Source organism: Chiloscyllium plagiosum, chromosome 12 (genome assembly GCF_004010195.1).
Source record: "Chiloscyllium plagiosum isolate BGI_BamShark_2017 chromosome 12, ASM401019v2, whole genome shotgun sequence".
Taxonomy (NCBI): Eukaryota; Metazoa; Chordata; class Chondrichthyes; order Orectolobiformes; family Hemiscylliidae; genus Chiloscyllium; species Chiloscyllium plagiosum.
In genome coordinates, this window is record NC_057721.1 from 57,511,019 (window position 1) to 57,531,405 (window position 20,387).

The following is a 20,387-nucleotide window of genomic DNA, read 5'->3' on the forward strand; positions in this document are numbered from 1 at the left end:
GGATAAGTTTATTTTCTGGTGTCAAAGTTTGCAGATGGGGAGTAGCCAGTTCTCCCAGCTCAGCTTTTGTCTGGTTTGATTTGGATTATGGCAGTCTGACTATTCACTGAAAGCAGTCAGGCAGTTTGAGGCTACTGATCTAAGAAACAGCTACATGCCATCTCTCTCTCTCTCCCATAAGGCCCTGTTTGATTTTACCTTTCGTGCCAAGGGGTGTTTATGAGGACTGTTGCAAGTATTTGGAACAGCATCACTAAATTCGGATAATCTGTTGGGTTTTCGGATAGTTTAAGTTTTTTATTATTCCTTTTTTGTGTATTTTGTTCCATAATCTTGTAAGTAAATTCTGTTTTGATAAAACTAAGTGGTTTGACCAGCTACATCTCTCCTGGAATATCCACTTACACCTACTTAAAACAATTAGCAAAGTTAGGATCAGGGACTACGCTCTTAGAATTTGAGGAGTTCTTGCCTGGTCCATAACAGACTATATAAAGTGCTGTTGTGTGATTTTTAACTTTGTCCACCCCAATCTAACACCGCTGTCTCCATGTCATGATAAATGTGAGGTCATCTATATTGGTAGGGATAACAGCAAAATGGACTATTATTTAAATGGTGAAAACTTGCAGCATGTTTCTGTGCAGAGGGACCTGGCTGTCCTTGTCCATGAATCACAAAACCTTAGTTTGCAGGTAATTAAGAATGCAAATAGAATATTGTCCTTCATTGCTAGAGGGATGGAATTTTAAAACTAGGAGCTGCAGTTGTGTGGGAGATTGGTGAAGCCACACCGGGAGTAGTGTGTTCAGTTTTGGTCTCCTTACTTGAGAAAGGATGTACTGGCAGTAGAGGAGGTGCAGAAGAGGTTCACTAGGTTGATTCCAGAGTTGAGAGGATTGACTTACATGGAGAGATTGAGTAAACTGAGACTATACATTTTGGAATTCAGAAGGAGGGAAATCTCATCTTATGGGAGCATATAAAATTATGAAGGGAATTGATAAGATTGAACCAGGGAGGTTGTTCCAACTGGCAGGTGAAACTTGAACAAGGGGGCAAAGCATCAAAATAAGGGGGACCAGATTTCAGACTGAGCTGTGGAGGAATGTCTTCACCCAAAGGGTTGTTAATTTGTGGACTGGAGGGAACCACATGGTGTATTCCTGCTCCTATTTCTTACGTTCTTAAGTTTAACTATCACTTGGTGCTTGTGCTGTTTGGCTACAAGAGGGTAACATCTCATTTTTAAGGTATGCCAGGTGCTGCTCCTAACATATCTCCTGCACTCTTCTTTGAACCCAAGGTTGATCCCCTGGCTTGATTGTGATGAATGAGCAGGGAATACACTGGATCATGAGGTTGCAGATTGTATTGGAGAAAGATTTTGCTGCTGTTGTCAGCTCACAATGCCTCATGGATGACCCATCAAGTTGCTAGATCTGTTCAAAGTCAGTGCCACCAAGCACAGTGATAGTGGCACACATCATCTAATAAGATATTCCCAATGTTAAGAGTTGACTAGATCTCCAAGTGGACCATGTAGCTGCCACTTTTATTGATACTGACGTGGACAGTTGTTTCTGTGGCAGACAGAGTGGCGAGAGGGAAAGCAAGTATGTTTTTCTCTTGTTGGTTCCCTTACCGTCTGCTATGGACCCAGCCTAGGACTGGACTAGTTTTGTGGCTGCCAAACCACTTTTGGTGTTGGCCATTGAAATCCTCCATCCAGAGTACATTCAGTATTCTGGTTACCCTCAGTGGTTCCTCCAAGAGTATTCAACATGGAGGTATATAGAGTCATCAGCTAAGGGAAGATAATACATGGTAATCAGCGGAAAGTTTTCTCATCCCTTGTGTCTTGAGACTTAGATATCTGGAGTAAATGTGGCACACTGATCCAGAATGTTTTCTGGAAGTGGAGGTATTCTACATCCACCATTTCTTTTGTTAACTCTGGTGCTGATTTTTAAATTAATTCTGAACTCATCAGGCCTACTACTATACTACATTTTAAGCTTTTCAGTACAATTCAGTTGATACAGTCTGCCTGGCTGTCAGTCAGGCTTTTCTCAAGGTCTTGCAAAGCCAACTGGTTAGAGTCAAGAGCTGCGAGGATCCAGAGTAAATAACATCAAAACTTAGGAAGTAGAGGATGATAATCTGTGACTGCCACCAAGCTAAACAACTAGTGTCCAGTACTGTATTACAGGATTGAGCTAGAACTCCTGTTTGCATTGTGATGACTTGAATGGAGGTGGTAGTTGGAGAGCTGGTGGCCTAGTGGCATTATCACAAACTTTGAATTATTCAATTCAAATGCCACTAAAGTCGAACAATGACCAAGAAACACCTGACAATAGTCAGAAAGACCATCTGATCTACTACACCATTTAGGAAAGTAAACTTGTTTGATCTGACCTACATGTGACTAGACCAACAGCAATTAGTTGAGTAAATTGCTTTTTGGGCAGGCAATTAGCCAGCAACATCCACATCCCAAAGAATAAATAAACAGTTTGCAGAGGACATTAAAAAGTTTGATGGTAACTAGCAAGGAGGTCATAGATGACAATATAAACTGACTGTCAAATAGGCTGAAGTGGCAAATGGAATTTAATCCTTAAAGATTAGATTCCCCACAGAATAGAAACAGGCCCTTCAGCCCACAACGACCCTCTAAGAGTAACCCACCCAAACCCATTCCCCTGCCCTATATTGCAGGCAACATTATGGGCAATTTAGGATGGCCAATTCACTTGATCTGCACATTTTTAGACTGTGGGAAGAAATCAGAGCAAACCCACAGACACAGGGAGAATGTGCAAACTCCACACTGACAGTCGCCAGAGGCTGGAATTGAACTTGGGTCCATGGCACTGTGAGGCAGGTTGTATGACCACCTGATGAAGGAGCAGCACTCCAAAAGTAGTACTTCCAAATAAACCTGTTGGATCATAACCTGGTGTTGTGATTTTTAACCTAGTACCCTAGGATGTACAGAAAATCAGATCTTCTGTATGTCCATAGGACATCCCTTATTTACATAATTTCCTGTATCTCTCCAGGAAAAGTCGTCTTCAACGTAAAAGTATGTAGTTACAAGCTGAATGATAGCAGTAGGCAGATCAAATTTCCTTGCCTTGAAATCATTTATTTTACAGCAACCACAAATCATCCTCTAATACAGATTTCACTAAGTGAAATATTCCTGCTCTAACGATTAGACTTAAATTCAACCTTTGCCATAAGCCTCCTACTTCAGGTGAGGCCTACTATTAAGTTTAAAACAGATTGGCCTACCATCAACTGCCTTTTTAAAAGATTCATTTTTTAAAATTCAATTTCAAAAACCCAGACAGAATTGCCTTTAAAATAGACCTCCACTAAGTCATCCCTTAACGTCAATTACATGCCAGTGAAAACCAGTCTGCCAGGAGGTCAACCTGAACAAGACTGAGTGCAGTTAGGAATTCACGATTTAAGGAAAAAACACCAGACAATTAGAACAGCAAAACCTAATTTAGAACTAAAAAGGGCCTATTATATTTTAAACACTAAATCTAGATTGCTGGAACTGGTTGGAAGTGCTCAACTACAAACGAAAACCCAGCAAGCTACTGAAGTGTATAGAAAAGCTAAAGTAACCAGGCTACTAGATTCCTGCTTAAAAATAAAACAAAGAACCTAGGATGCTGGAAGTCAGAAACAGAAGCAAGAACAAATTACTATATAACCTCACATCTAGCAGTATCTGTGGAGAAAGAGCAATTAGCGTTAAGGTCGAGTTACCCTTCGAGGGAGATTCATGTCAAATTGATTCCAAATGTGTCAAGATCAGGTCATAACAGGGTAAAAACATAAGGACTGCAGACGCTGGAAACCAAATTCTGGAGTAGAGTGGTGCTGGAAAAGCACAGCTGGTCAGGCAGCATCCGAGGAGCAGTAAAATAGACGTTTCGGGCAAAAGCCCTTCATCAGGAATACAGGCAGAGGGCCTGGAGGGGTAAAGCCTCTCATTTAATCTCTCCACCCTTCAGGCACACTGCCTTTATTCCTGATGAAGGGCTTTTGCCCGAAACGTCGATTTTACTGCTCCTCGGATACTACCTGAATTGCTGTGCTTTTCTAGCACCACTAATCCAGAATCAGGTCATAACAGCCCGACTAGGAGAAGAACACAAGACAGAATGATATGGAAAAATGAACTCATCTGTTTATTGCAATAAAAGAGCAGACAAGATTCAAATCAGCAAACAAATTAAAAAAGAAAAAAAGGCACACTGCACTAAAAAGGTAGTTAAAATGTCCCACTTGTCACCAAGCAGAAAAAAAAAGCCATTGCATCAAACAAGAATGAAATCATGATTGTAGAAGAGTTTAAACGCGGGGGAGAGGGTGTTTGCATTTCAATCAGACAATGAGGATGAGCAGCTGGAAGTGGCGGGGATACTGTGGACCGACTATATTTATCAACGCTGATATGCAAATGAGGGATAGCAAACGCCGCCAATTCCTATTGGTCTATTTTCAAACTACGAGCCAGCCAATCAGAAGCGAAACATCTTGACGATCTCCTCACATCTCTTCGACACCCCCAAGACGGACCCCGAATCGCCAAAGCACAAGCCAAGCGCACTACTGAAGCCAAAACTTCTACCAACAAAATTTTAAAAAAACTATCACAAAGTCCGTCTTAAATGAGGGCTGGAACGGGACCTTTTAACCGCCAAATCCATACAGAGTGCGGCCTTGTCTCTTCAAGGCGTACACCACATCCATGGCCGTCACCGTCTTCCTCTTGGCGTGCTCGGTGTAAGTGACCGCGTCCCGGATCACGTTCTCCAGGAAGACCTTCAGGACACCCCGGGTCTCCTCGTAGATTAGGCCGGAGATTCTCTTCACTCCGCCTCGCCTCGCCAGCCGGCGGATGGCTGGTTTGGTGATCCCCTGGATGTTATCTCGGAGCACTTTGCGGTGACGTTTGGCGCCGCCTTTGCCCAGTCCCTTGCCGCCTTTACCACGTCCCGACATGCTGCGCTACAACCACACTCAACCAACCAGCCGATAACAACAACGACCGCAGACTGAAGCACAAGCCCTTTCTTCTCAAAGAGATCTTGAGCTGAAGCGGACCTGGGTGTAATACGCGCACTGACGTCACCGCTCTGTTGTGTTCCCGCCTCCAAATGTTTCAATTTCCAGCTCTATCCGGAAATAGAGAGAGAGTTGATTGATTGTCTTCTCTACTCCTTCCAGCTTCATTTTTTACTTTGGAAGAACTGGACTGTCCTCAAGAGTAAGGAAACTTTGTAGAAGCGAGATTTACAGATTATCTAGCCTGTTCCAAATTGGATATTTTTAAGTCATATATTTTAAAAGTGAAGGCGGGTAACTGCATCCGGTAGGTGAAACATTCGGGTAAGCAAAGGTCGGACGTGTAAATCAGAACGCATGGAGGCATGCGGGATGAATCGGGAATGCAATACGTAAAATGTCGGTGGCAATAAATTCAGCAGTTACTTGCAGGAGGAAATTGGGTGAATACTGGAAGGGAGAAAATGTAGATTCGTGGGGCTGATTGGAGAGCTGTTTCAAATAAGTATCCATGATTCGGAGATGCCGGTGTTGGACTGGGGTGTACAAAGTTAAAAATCACACAACACCAGGTTATAGTCCAACAGGTTTAATTGTGACAATCACCTGATGAAGGAGCGTCGCTCCGAAAGCTAGTGTGCTTCCAATTAAACCTGTTGGGCTATAACCTGGTGTTGTGTGATTTTTAACTCAAATAAGTATTACAGCGATGCTGTCCAGTAGGGTTCTTCTACACTGCATGACAAAACGGTTGTTGGGAAAATATTAGGATCCATTATAAAGGGTGTGATAATTCGACACTTCGAAAAGGATGGTAAAGTTGTGCCGAATCAACGTCGATTTACAAACATTCAGCCCACCCAACCTCCTGATTGTAAGTAACCAAACCCATATTCCCGCCTCACCTGATAACCTTTCAAATGGTGGTAAGAAAGTCTATTTACCTCTGCCTTAAAAAAAATTCAAGGATCTTGTTTCTACTATCTTTTCAGGAAGAAAGTTCCAAAAACTAACAATACTTTCAGAGAAAAATAGTCACCATTCTGTTTTAAATTGGCAACCCATGATTTTTAAACAGTAATCCCTCGATCTCCCATTAATCATGGCTTCACATCTAATCAGCCAGAACTCGTTGCAATCAAAACACCTCTAACTCTTCTAAACCTCAGTAGTCCAACCGCAGTTGAACAGTTGAACAAACCTTCTTTGAACTGCCTCCTGTATGTTTACATCCTTCCTTATATAAGGTGACCAATAACGCAGTACTCCAGATGAGACTTCACCAGTGCCCTGTACAACTGACGCATAACCTCCCTACTTTTGTTCTAAGGCTGCAGCGAATCGAAACGTTAACTCTGATTTCTCTCCACAAATGCTGCCAGACCTCCTAAGCTTTCCTAACAATTTCTGTTTTTGTCCCTACTTTTGTATTCAATTCCCCTCCCAAAGAATGATAACATTCTATGAACTTTCCTATTGCTTGCTGTACCTACATACTAACATTTGTGATTTTTTTGTTTTGCATGAGGACACCCAGATGCCTCTGCATCTCAAAGTCCTGAAATTTCTCTGAAAATGGCCTATTTCACACTTTTCCACATTATGCTGCATTGCCAAATGTTTGCTTACCATTTAACTCCCATGTAACCCCTACCTAACCCCTATCTTTTTATAATCTCCTTGTCAGTTTCACAATTTGCTTTCCTACTTGTCTTTGCATTGTCGGCAAATTTGGCAACATACCTTCCACATCTTCACCTAAGTCATTTATTAAAGATGTAAACATATCAAGATCCTAGCACTGATCTCTGAGCACACCACTTTTTACATCCTACTAACCTGAAAAAAAAAACAATCATTTATGCCCATGCTACAAAGGCAAATCATGTTTTCCAAACTTTGTTTTGTGGAAGTTACTTGTAACATAAACAACCAGGGTATAGTGTATTTGACTTTTCAGAAGGCATTTACACAGGAACTTAGTAATTAGAGCACATGCAATTTTGGATAGTACACTTCAATGTGTTGAGAAAACAGAGGGTAGGAATAGAATCATAGAATCCTGCAAACAGGCCATTCAGCCCAACACATCCTCACCAACCCTCTGCAAAGTATCCTACCCAGACCCATTCCCCAACCACTCTACATTTCCCATGACTAATGCACCTAACCTACACATTCCTGAACACTATGGGCAATTTACAAGGGCCAATTCACAATTCATCTTTGGACCATTCTCAGGAAGGCAGGTTGGGTTATCAGTGGGGTTACCACAAGGATCAGAGCTAGGGCCTCATTTGTCATCAGCTAAATACATGCGGGGATTTGTAATATTTCTAAATTTGCTAATGGCACATAACTAAGTGCAATTGTGAATATTGAGGAAGATGCAAGGGGAACAAAGGACTTGGAGGGCTATGTGAATGAGCAAGAACTTGGAAGCTGGAAATGATGTTAACAAATGTGAAATTATCGCTTTTGTAAGTAAGCTAAAATACGGAGCTTTTGTTAAATTGTCAGAGGTAGGTCAGTATTTTGTCTAAAAGGACTTGGGTGTCTTTGTTCATGAGTCACTAAAAGCAAGCACACAGATGTAATAGTCAATAAGGAAGGTAAGTGGTATGTTGATGTTCATCACAGGGTCATTCAGGTACAGAAGTAAAGTAAAAGTTGCCAAAGACTCAGAGGACCATAAGCTGCTATCTCATTGGAGAGCGCGAGATGACTGGTGTTACTGCACATCAAAAAGATGTCTTGCTGTATTGTATCATGTCATGGTGAAATCACACTTAGAGTATTCTGTAAAGTTTGGGTCCTCTAATATAAGGAAGTATAGATTTTCCATTGCGTGAATGTAATAGAAGTTCACCAAACAAATCCTGAGATGACAGGATAATTTTATGAGGAAAGATTGAAAAGAATGGGTTAGTATTGTCTAGAATTTCAAAGAATGAGAGGTGATTAGCAAAACATAAACATTTCTTACAAAGTGTGATAGGGTGGATAAAGATAGGATGTATCCCCACCTGCTGAGTCTAGAACCAAGACATAATCCCAGAATAAAGAGTAGAGCCTATTTAAGGCAGAGATGAGGGGAAACTCCTTCACTCAGAGGGTTGTAAATCTTTGGAATTATCTACCTCAGAGAGTTGTGGATGCTCAGTTGCTGAATATGTTCAGGTCTAAGATTGAAAGCTTTTACATCTCAGGGCATCAAGGGATGTTGGTAATGGGGTTGAGGTAGATGATCAGCTATGATCATGCTGAATGGTCTCATTCAGTTCCTATTTTTTACTTATACTGAAGTCCATTCACTAAATTATCTTACTGTTATGCAAGTTTATTAAAGATCTATTTTGTTTCAGTCCATCTGTATTAACTATAGCCTCAAATTTGGTATTCTGTGCAATTTTTCAAATTGTTTATGTAAATCGTCAACAACGGTGTTCCAGAACCTGTCATTGTGAAACATCACTTCTCACGATTTACCGTATGACTTCCTTTAAACCCCTTTCTGTTTGATATTCAGCTTGCTGTCCATGGTGCTACTTAAACCCTGATTGCATGGGTTGAATTAATGGTGCTCCACAGTCTTTGCCCTGTTCCACCCAGCTTAAAGAGTCAGGAAAGTCCCACCAAGGATGCTGGTCAATGGGATGGATGGCCTATGTGGTCCTAGTGTCACCTTGGGGGAGGAGTAGCCCAATGCTCAGGAGCTTGGGTCCATTGGGAATCTCATCAAGGGTTTGCAGGCCTGGATTCAAAAAGCCATATGGCAAAATATCCAGAAGAGGACCCAATTGCCCAATAACGTTTTGAAAGCTATACCAAGCTGTAAGGCTACCCTGGTGGCATGGGACTTTCCCACCATGGGTAGAATAATGAATAAAAAAATGAAAGAATTGTGGATGCTGTAAATCAGAAACAAAAATAGAGATTACTGGAAAAACTCAGGTCTGGTAGCATCTGTGAAGAGAAATCAGAGATAATGTTTTGACTCGAGTGACCCCTCCTCAGAACTAGAGAGCAGCAGTCTCAATTTTGGTACAATAAGGAAAGTAGGATGAAGCCCTTAAATGACCAATACCATTTAAATAGGCCCAAGGGAAGGCTTTCCAAGCTGAAATATCAGACCGAGTAAGTGGCAGGTGGGCCACCCACTGGATTTTATGTGCCCTACTCCACCTTCAAGCCTTCTGAGGTAGTTATTTGGACAGTGTAAAAATCCAGCCTCAGATCTCTAAACATGAGTCTATTACTATTGAAAGGCCTTTGGAAATCCAAGTGTATCTAATATTCATTATCATTCTGTCACTTCCAAGAATAGAATAAGGTGGATCAAACATGATCTTCACTTTTAGAGTCAGTGCTGAATCCTCTTCTATTTCAGTTTCTACTTTTTTTCTCTTTTAACACATCTTTGAGTAATGTTTTCATCCTCTTTCTTCTCACCGCCATTAAACTAACTGGCCTACAGTTTTCAGACCTAGTCCACACATTTTCTTTTTAAATATGGAGAGTTAATTGGCTGCTCATCTGACATAATTTCCTTTTTAAGATCTATATAAAAATATAATAATGTCTCCTCTATCATTTTGCTGGCTTTTACATTGGATGAAATCTATCCAGGCCAAGAGTTTTATTTCTCTAGGTGATTTGTATATCAATTGTATCACTGCTTTCTATCTTAAATGTCTGTATATTTTGATCTATTAGTGTAGAATATCAAAATAGGTTGCTTTGTTAAAGAAAAATCAAATAGTTAGCATGGTTAATTAGGACCGTACACAGTTTTTCCAAATGCATCCATTAGTCCTGAATGTTGAATTTTAACATAAAAATATTACATTTTGGTTACTTTAAATGCATTTTTAGTTAACAGTTGGATTTGTAAATGCTAAAAGGTGACATTTGATTTTATCCATGTTGAATTGTCTAAATGATTTGGAGATGCTGATGTTGCACTGGGGTGTACAAAGTTAAAAATCACACAACACCAGGTTATAGTCCAACCGGTTTAATTGGAAGCACTAGCTTTCAGAGCGCCGCTCCTTCATCAGGTGATTGTGGAATACACAATTGTAAGGCACAGAATTTATAGTAAAAATTTAGTGTGACGTAACAGAAATTATACATTGAAAAATACCTTGATTGTCTGTTGAGTGTTTCATCTGTTCGAATACCATGATAGTTTCACTTCTTTCATGTGTAAATCACAAAACCTTTTTTTAAAAGTTGAATTCTCAGGTTAGCTGTAACAATTGCTGTTAGCTAGGAATTTCCTGATGAAGGACTTTTGCCCAAAATGTCGATTTTCCTGCTCCTCAGGTGCTGCCTGACCTGCTGTGCTTTTCCAGCACCATTCTAATCTTGACTTCCTTGGTGCCGAGGATACTGAGGATGGATATGATTGAGATGCGTACAATTATGAGGGATATGGACATGGTAGGCAAGAAGGAGCTTTTCTCTTTGGTGAAGGGATTGGTGATGGCAAGTGTAAATTTAATATAAGAGGCAGGCCGTTTAGAGGGCATGTAAAGAAAAATGTTATCATTCAGAGAATAGCAGACATTTGGAACTCACTGCCTGCAAGGATGGTAAATGCAGAAACAGTTATAACATTTAAGTATTTAGATGTATACTTGTGAATGCCAAGGCACACAGGGCTATGGGGAAGAGCTATAAAATGGGCTTAGAATAGTTAGATGGTTATTTTTTTGACCGGTGAGACTCGATAGATCGAGGAAGCTTTTTCTGTGCAGTAGGCCTTTATAATCTTGACGCTATAAATCCCCAGGCCAGTTCCCAATCCTTTCCCTCCTTAGCATTTCAGGTTCGGTTTTAAAGCTGGATTGCTGGTGAGGCATCTGTCAGCTCCATTTTCTATTTGCAACTTTGTCATCTGGCTTGATCAATGTAAGTGTTTAGTTTTGAATCCACCACAGGCAAAACACCCAAGCGATCTAAAGAAAATATGAAAGCTGATATCTCCCATTTATAGATTCCAGAAGTTGTGAGGTTATTGGTTTTTGCTTCTGGATATTGACATTTTAAACATATATTCATCTAAATTGATTAAAGCACAATGATTGTAACAAATCGAGAGAAAAAATATATAATGCCCACCCAGGTTTTTGACTAGCACAAATGGTTAAGAGCTTCAAGTCATACTGGGCACTTCCGCATTAGTGACTTGAATGAATGGTTGACTTTGTTCCAGGTTTTTCCGCCTGCAGCCTCTGTAGTCCACTTCAGGCAGAGTGAAATACTACAACTCCCGAGCATCTCCCCGCCCGCTGCAAAGCGACGTGACCCCAGCCAGTGGAGTTGAAAAAGCAGGAGTTTCACCCTAGTCGTTCCACTGTCGAGGGCTTCTCCATGACTGACAACATGTCAGCAGCGGCAACAAGTAAGTTATTACAAGGCCATAGACATTCATGTTATTGCTCCCTTGGTTTTGTTTTTTTTTGCAATTTCCAAACCCGTTCCACATACTTGTTGCTGTTGTTTGAGGGACCCAGCTACTCTTAGTCAGATACAGGCTTCTGTCTAACTATTTGATTTCAAGATCTCTGCAAGTATGTTTGCGAAGTCGTTAAATACTACTCATGGTGTTCGACCGAGTTCGTCCGTCCTTTTGTTTTTAAAAGAATCCGCGAGATTAATTTTATAGTTTATTGTAAATTCTGTCGCATCTTTAAAGCGGCTACCGCTTTGTTGCATAGAGCATTTTAAAAAGTGTTTTTTTTTGCGGCAAATAATAGTGTTTCAATGAATCCGATTAAAGAAAACTGTTCTTTTCAATAGGTTACCCCCCCCCCCCTGTCCTCCAGAAACAGAGAATCATAGAATTCTAAAACATGGCTTTGAGTTTGGCTGTATCCTGTCTAAACGTTCCAGAAGTGATTCTCCTTAAACCTTGTTTCCAATAAGATTAAGCTTAAATCCAGTTTTGGGGAATTTTTAGATTAGATTGAATTAGATTACTTACAGTGTGGAAACAGGCCCTTCGGCCCAACAAATCCACACCGACCCGCCGAAGCGCAACCCACCCATACCCCTACATTTACCCCTTACCTAACACTGCGGGCAATTTAGCATGGCCAATTCACCTGACCTGCACATCTTTGGACTGTGGGAGGAAACCGGAGCACCCGGAGGAAACCCACGCAGACACGGGGAGAACGTGCAAACTCCACACAGTCATTCACCTAAGGCAGGAATTGAACCCGGGTCTCTGGTGCTGTGAGGCAATAGTGCTAACCACTGTGCCACTGTGCCACCGTGCCGCCCACAATTTGTTGAAGTGAGAATCTAAACACTTTGAGGCTGATTGCATGAGTATTTTCCCACAGTTGATATAGTGGCTACAATACATACTAATTGACTCAACTGATTACAGCACCACAATTTAGCTAACAGATTGAATGGTGGATACCAAACCAGTTCCGAAGAAGGGTCACTGGCCTCGAAACGTTAACTGTTTTTGCACCACAGATGCTGCCAGACCTGCTGAGTTTCTCCAGCAATTTCTGTTTTTGTTTCAGATTTCCAGCATCCACTTTGTTTTATTTGTATGGTGGATGTATTTGCAAGCTCTCCCATCTATTGGCAACCCCTAACCATCCCCCTGCACTACATGTATAAGGTACTAGTGGATTTCTTTGTCACAAAGGTTGAAGCCATCTGTTCAGCTAACAGTTGTGCCACAATTTTCCCCAATGTACACTCAAACCCCCCTGTGCCTAATTCTGAATCTCTGTTTAGCATCTCTCCTATTTTTCCCCCTCACATCTTCTCTGGCCTGAATTAATTTACAAGACCCAAACCACTCTCTTTTAACTCCAAATGTTGACTATCCAACTACTATTCCTGACTTTCATGTTCCCATAACATTGTAAATGCCCCCTTTTATCAGGGGCTGTGACCCCCTGACTGTGAAAGTGGACACTATCTTCCCCTCACTCCTCTCAAACCCCCTCCAAACATCCAACATCCATTCTTAAACCAGTTGCCATCTTTCAAATTCATCCCTATATTTCTCAGAACTTGTGTTTGAATGTGCAATTGCGGTTCCACTCACACCGTTATGTGGATATAGCCTGAATTGGAACTGACATCCTCCATGACTGAGCAGCAGAAGCCCTCTTCAATCTCACTGGCCTCTCTTCAAGCATTGGCACAGTTGACCATTCATTAATCCTTCTTCCATATCATTGAGCTCAGTAGGATTATTCCCACTTGATTCCAGAGTCACATCAAGACGATCCACAGTAATGGATTCCCATCCCACTCTCTGCACCATTCGCTCTGAAATCTCCCAAAGACTTATCCAGACCTCATCCACTCATCTGTACCTTCTTCATCATACCCCCACCCACTTCCCCGTAACCTTAAGCTAATCTTTCCAATAAGTGTACCATAAAATAAAAATACTGGAAATATTCAGCAGACCAGGCAGTATCCGTGGAGAAATTAACAGGATTAATTTTTCAGGCTAATGGTCATGAAAGATTTTCCTGTATCCACAGAAATTTAGTATATCCTTCGAAAGTTCAACACAAGATATGCCTGCTTCAACCTCCATAATTTCTTTCATCACTGCATTTACCTCTGCCCAGCTTCCATTTAAAGCATCAATCTTGCCTTTTTTTTAACCTATAGCCTTGACTATGTCAATGCATTCTTAGCTGATTTCCAACCTTCAAGCCTCCTTAAATTAAGCTCATTAAAAACTCTTGCCCACGTTCTCATTCACCTGGTATCCCTGTGCTGACTGATCTACATTCAGGTTGGTATCCAAGCACTTTCAATTAAAAATTATCATCTCATAGCCTCACCATACCTCTCCTCTAGCCTGACTACTTGCTGAAAACCCTGCATTTCCCCAATTTTGGTCCCCTGTATCTTCCCTGGCTTCTTTCACCCAATCTTCAGCCAATCCTAGAACTTTATTAATTATAAAAGGGTGTAAGTACCCCTTTCTTGTGGCACAACTGATAAACTGGAGCACAGACAAAAACTTTAACAGGAACCTTAAGAAATCCCAATTAAAATGATATTCCCAAGGATAATGATACAATTCAATCCCTCTCATACCAACAGTCCTGGAAGGCTGAGGCAATCATGTTACTCTACTGGGACATTGGTAACATTAGAAAGCAGACAAGTTATTGGACCAGACTACTTCCTCCACAGCCTGCTGTTGGACCTTCTGATGCACCGTGGCCAGGTCCAGAAACACTGCCTTCAGGTGCCTAGACCCTAAAGTCTGGAGTTACCTTCAGCCTCTACTTGTCCACCTGTTCTTCCTTCTGTAAGACCTTCCTTTCAAACTTACTTGTTATCCAAGTATTTAGCCTCCCTTTCTAATATCTCCTTTATAAGTTTGGTGTCATTTTTTTGGGATGATTATGCCTGTTCGATGCATCTTGTGAATTTCATTATCTTGATTTTATGTATAACAAAATGTCTTTCCTATACAGGCCAATGTTTTTCTTATCTAATATGAACCTCTGTGGCAAGGTATGAACCAAGCTGCTAAGAAACAAAGGGTGTTCTTTGTGATTGTTATGAAGGTGCATAATGTATTATTATTTGTGAACTTAGGTTTAGAAGTTCATGAAAAATGAATTTTCAGAGTTATGAAAATTTGTCATTTTAAAAGTCATTCTGAAGTTTGAGTTCCAAGCAGCATTCACAAGAAATGATGTTTTTAGTTGAACGGACAGCAAGTCACCTCAGGAGATAATTGCTCTACTGTTTGCTGATTTCAGTTTTTATGAACATCAAAGAGAACAGGAAAGAACCAGAAGCAGGTTCCTGCAGAGGGAAGAGGCCCATAGCAGCAGAGGTGCTGTTATTGGCACTATACAGGCAGCCAGGGCTGGGGAGAGAGCCTATCATGTTTACAAGTCAAGATGAAGAAAGCTCCCGAAACAAGTGGCTATTGGGCTGTAAGAGAGGAAGCCATTCTTCAAGGCTGGAGGACATATGTTTACGGAAACAATGTTAAGTAATAATAAGCTGAATTGGCAGTTGTTTTAAGGGTATCTAGGAGAGAGAGATTACAACAGTGCCATCTAAATGAGGGCAGTCCCTCACTGCGATTTGATGTCTATAAGCATATTGTTGAGATGGAAGGGATGCTTCTTTCTTGCTGATGTTTGTGATAAGATAAGTCTAATAGTTCTTGTCTGGTGTAAAGTAGTTAGCCTTTTTCTCATGTAATAAACTTTTGTGGTCTTTTTTTTAGAAGTCCATTCACAGCCTCTTGTTAATTAGTTGAATGACTGAGCTCCACGGTAAACTCAAAGAACAGGAAAATTTATGGCCTATCGAGTCATGTTTCGGATCTGGGATCTGACTTGTCTAATCAGCTGAAATCCTAAAATAATGTATACAGTAAAGTGATAAAATTTACTATGACCCTTCACGAAGTTTTATTGGATTAAAAAATGGCACCAAGCCGAAGGAGGAGGTATCAACACCGATAACCGAAAAATTGGGTAAAAAAGAGAGGCTTCAGAAGGAGGAGGACGAATGGAGGACTTCGGCCACTATTGAATATTGCATGCAATTCTGGTCTGCCTGTTATAGGAAGGATGTTGTGAAACTTGAAAGGGTTCAGAAAAGATTTTCAAGGATGTTGCAAGAGATGGAGGATTTGAGCTATAGGGAGAGGCTGAATAGACTGGGGCTATTTTCCCTGGAGTGTCAGAGGCTGAGGGGTGATTCTATAGAGGTTTATGAAATCATGAAGGACATGGATAGGGTAAATAGACAAGATGCTTTCCCTGGAGTGGGGAGTCCAAAACTGGAGGGCATAGGTTTAAGGTGAGAAGAGACAAATTTAAAAGGGACCTAGGGGGGAACTTTTTCATGCAGAGGATTGTGCATGTATGAAGTGAGCCGTCAGAAGAAGTGGTTGAGGCTGGTACAATTACAACATTTGAAAGGCATCTAAATTGGTATATGAACAGGAAGACTTTAGAGGGATATGGGCCAAATGCTGGCAAATGGGGCGAGATGTCTGATCAGCATGGATGAGTTGGACTGAAGAATCTGTTTCTGTGCTGTACATCTCTATGACTTTCAGTGAGAGCATATATAAACTAAGGCCTAGACAATTGACAATAGCTTATCTGTGGTAGGTCAAGGTACATGAATGGCCAGTTTGGAGGATTGACAAATTCTCCACTAGGTAAAGGACAGGGAGAGGTCACAGATAGGAAAAGGAGAAGCTTGAAGCAAAGTAACTGCAATAATGAAAATCTTTAAAACACTAATGAATTGTGAACCAATGTGCTAGTTGATTGCAGGAATGACAATTTCAAACTACAATACTAGTAACTAACTATTAGTAACTAACCTTTGGATGACCTTATTTAATGTAAGTCAAATTTTACTACTTGAAAGAAATGCACAGGCACACTTTAGTATTAGTGGTGTTTATATAATTTAACAGTACTGTTGATATTAAATGGTATATCTACCAATATTATGATCTGCATCATAGTAAACCTGCCTGTAATACAAATTTAAATAGCATTCGCAGATGTGACACAGTCTTAAAATGTTGGATCCTTCTGATGGTGCTGCCCGGAGCTAAACATTTCCACAGTTGCCGGGCCAAACAACAAATGACCTCTTATTGACTTGAGCCTGTGTTTAATTTATGGCCTAAAAGGAAGATAACCCCATTTTGACAGAACAATAAGTGCACAAAGAATGGTGTAACACTCCAATCCTTGTTTAAAATAAATGTATAATTACACAGACGATGGCTAACCTCTAGGCTCAATAAAATTAGGCAGAATTTCCAGATTGAAAAGGTGCAAAACGTCCTTCTGTGAGTGGACCAAATGTGTGTTTCTGTGGTCAAGATTAGTCGATACCAGGCCGATAGTGACTGAGTTATTTATTAATGACTATTTGCTGTTCTGCGTTTTATTCCTAGAATTCCGTCTGGCGCTTATTCAGCTCACAGTGTCACCTCTGAAAGCCAGTAACCTCAGCAAAGTCCGAACATTGGTGAAGGAAGCAGCATTGAAGGGGGCAAAGGTTGTAGCACTCCCTGTAGGTAAAACATTCAGCAACAAAAGTTCAACAGCCATTTATCTTTCTTGTTGCACAATTTAACCCTTCCAGTTATCATCAAAACTTAAAAGTGGAGCCTTTCCTGTTTTGAATAGCAGTACAGGCTTGAGGGAACGTAGGGCCTATGCTTATTCCTATTGCTTTTATTCATAGATTTAGTAGCTAGTACTACAACAAACAAAACTCAAAAGAAAAGTAGAAATTAGTGCAAAATACTCAGCAGGTTCTAGCACCATCTGTTTTTGTTTCAGTACTAGACAACATAGATTTAGATTGGTGCAAAATAGATTTGAAACAGAGATTGGGATAGAATGTGTAAGGCAGCAAATGCCATAACTGGCCTGTATGACAGTGCAGTGGAGATAGAATAGTACAGATACTCAGAATGCCATTATATGCTGCATTAAACAATTCGGATCACAGATGGGCTTAGACTTTGAGTTGAGAGTGTGGTGCTGGAAAAGCACAGCAGGTCAGGAAGCATCCAAGGAGCAGGAGAATTGACGTTTCGAGCAAGAGCCCTTCATCAGGTATTCAGATATTGCCTGACCTGCTGTGCATTTCCAGCACCACACTCTCAACTCTGATGTCCAGCATCTGCAGTCCTCACTTTCTCCTAGTTGATTTTAGATTTTAATGAGCCAAACATCTGTTTCTCATCTTAAAAACAAAAGAAAGGAAGAAAAAATCATATGGAAAACACCTTTGGGGCATAAAATGTATAATGCTGAAAAAGAATTCAAAGGGTACTTATAAACTGAGCTTTTGTTTTTGTGCGTTATTATATAGTTCAGACTGTTCAGACAAGTATAGACTTGAGTATAGCCTTTTTTTTAATGAAGTACACTGCCATAACCCTGAACTAAATTCAGGTCATGATAGAAACAAATATTGTATATTTTGGTTTTTCTGAATATCTGCTTTAAAGACTTCATGTATCTTAAACCACAGGAATGTTACAATTCTCCATATGGAACAAATTATTTCCCAGAGTATGCAGAAAAAATCCCAGGCGAGTCAACTCAAGTGTTGTCTGAAGTAGCAAAGGATAATGGGATTCACCTTATTGGAGGTCAGTATGGGTTAATGCAGACTGCAGGAAGAAACCAATAAATTTAATTGCTGTTTTCTACTTCACAAAGCAACTTTTTGTTCAGTAGTTAATGATTGGAATTTGGAAGCTCCTATTTTCACACTAAAACACAAAGTATAATTTCTAATCTAAACTTCAATGGAAAATAAAATTGAGCATGTAAAACTGGCTGTTGCTGAGTGCATTAGTTTAAAATTCTGTTATGAAACTTGGTAATGGGTGCAGAATGACAAATAGCGATATAGAATTTATATAGTCAGCTGATAAATTCTAATCAGAGGCACATCACAATTGTATTTTAGGATCATGTATACTATAGAGCTGTTTTCACTCTAGCTGTGTGTGAGATGCACATAGGTTATGCATCATACTGTTACCTTTTTGTCTAGATTCCAGTTATATTTCAGTGTAGTATTTGAGAGATCTCTGCATTTTCATTTGGATTATTGTGTATTGTTGATTGAGCTGTTCGCAATAGTATTGAAGAGAAACTTTAGTGCATTAGTTGAGCACATAATGTGCCTCTTGTTTTCTGGCACTCCCCATCCCTAAACAGGCATACAAGGTGTTTTGCCCACCTACTACCATTTATCCCCTGGGTGAGTGTACTTAATTGTGGGGAGTTAAGAAAATGACATTTCATCCCTGAGCATCCTGCACATGTCCATTCCCAACCTTGAACTTCCAAGCCCGCTCTGTTATACAATCAAGCATGGCAGCTCAGGGGGACATGCAAGAATCTGTAGCACTATTTGAACTAGAGCAGGGAGCAATTTGCCAGGGTGCAGTATCATCTATGTAACTCCAGAATGTCATGTCATTCTTGCTTTTGCAGTCTGTGATACACTTGTTGACATGACAACAGCCACTGCACTAGGGATAAAGCGCTTTGGGATATATTGAAAATATCAGTGCCTTATACAAACACATTATTCACATCTTTAACCAATGATACCTGTTTTAATATAAGGCACCAAGAATAAAAAGGAAAGCATTGGGCAATGTGTTATTTTATATTGTATTTGTAAAATTGTTTGATAGATTTGAAACAATACTTTGCCAACAGTAGCTGAGTATAAATGGCTGCTTGTGATTTTACAGGTTCCATTCCAGAGGAAGATGGTGGGAAGTTTTACAACACCTGCACAGTGTTTGCACCAAATGGATCCATGTTGATGAAATATAGAAAGGTTTAAACTCTTTATTATGAAGCAGTGAATGAGTTGTGCAGTGAGTTAGAAGAGCATTTTCTACTTTATAGGCTAAATAAGGCTGTTAAGAGGAAAGCTCCATTTCTCTGAATGCCCAAAATAAAATATTAATTTCCTACAGGTTTGAATGTGATATCAAGCAGCTACTGCTAGGATCCCGATTGATGAAACAAGTCAGATTTCAGACAGAAACCTGGCTTGATAGATTATATTTTGTTTAGTTTTGTTCTTTATTTTTAAAATATTTTGTCTCTCACTGAAATGTAAACACCCACTGCTGCAGACTTGGCTTTAACAGTGGAACAGAATAAAGGAAGATAAAATAGAACAATTCAAACTATCTACTTATAATACAGATTCAGATTCAAAGATTTAACCAAGGTAAAAGTGTAATCCCATTATCCCAAAACATTTCAATAAATTGAAAGGAAACAGCTCCTGTAGTACCCAAAATGCCACTTGTAAACATGACATATGCTGTAACTAACACATTAGTGGGCTTAAGCCACCTGTGACTTCAACGTTTTGAGTGGAACTGAGGATAGCTTCTTCTTGTTTAAATATATTAAGCTTTAAATAACCTCTTTAGGGTTTTAACTGACTGAACTGGTCCTCACCCTGAACAACTTCCCTTTCCAATCCTCCCACTTCCTCCTTCAACGTTTTGAGTGGAACTGAGGATAGCTTCTTCTTGTTTAAATATATTAAGCTTTAAATAACCTCTTTAGGGTTTTAACTGACTGAACTGGTCCTCACCCTGAACAACTTCCCTTTCCAATCCTCCCACTTCCTCCAAACGAAAGGAGTAGCCATGGGCACCCGCATGGGCCCCAGCTATGCCTACCTCTTCGTAGGATATGTGGAACAGTCCATCTTCCGCAACTACA

The 20,387-nt window shown here is 40.3% G+C and overlaps 2 protein-coding genes across 4 annotated transcripts in view; one reads left to right on the forward strand and one right to left on the reverse strand.

The window, feature by feature from the left end:
• Window positions 1-4,196: 4,196 nt before the first annotated feature.
• Window positions 4,197-5,144, reverse strand: LOC122555301 (histone H4). Its single transcript, XM_043701154.1, has one exon. The coding sequence runs from the start codon at window positions 5,032-5,034 to the stop codon at window positions 4,723-4,725; it is 312 nt and encodes a 103-aa protein (XP_043557089.1). The 5' UTR covers window positions 5,035-5,144; the 3' UTR covers window positions 4,197-4,722.
• Window positions 5,145-5,185: 41 nt separating this feature from the next.
• nit2 (nitrilase family, member 2) overlaps window positions 5,186-20,387 on the forward strand; it is a 28,170-nt gene continuing 12,968 nt past the window's right edge. The window contains exons 1-5 of one of the 3 annotated variants that reach the window (XM_043701151.1): window positions 5,186-5,299; window positions 11,318-11,506; window positions 17,057-17,175; window positions 18,148-18,268; window positions 19,391-19,479. In XM_043701151.1, the coding sequence (XP_043557086.1) occupies window positions 11,476-11,506; window positions 17,057-17,175; window positions 18,148-18,268; window positions 19,391-19,479 (360 nt within the window). In that variant the 5' untranslated portion in view covers window positions 5,186-5,299; window positions 11,318-11,475. Of the gene's footprint in view, window positions 5,422-11,317; window positions 11,507-17,056; window positions 17,176-18,147; window positions 18,269-19,390; window positions 19,480-20,387 lie in introns of all 3 variants that reach the window. The other 2 variants (XM_043701153.1, XM_043701152.1) reach the window with 2 other exon arrangements.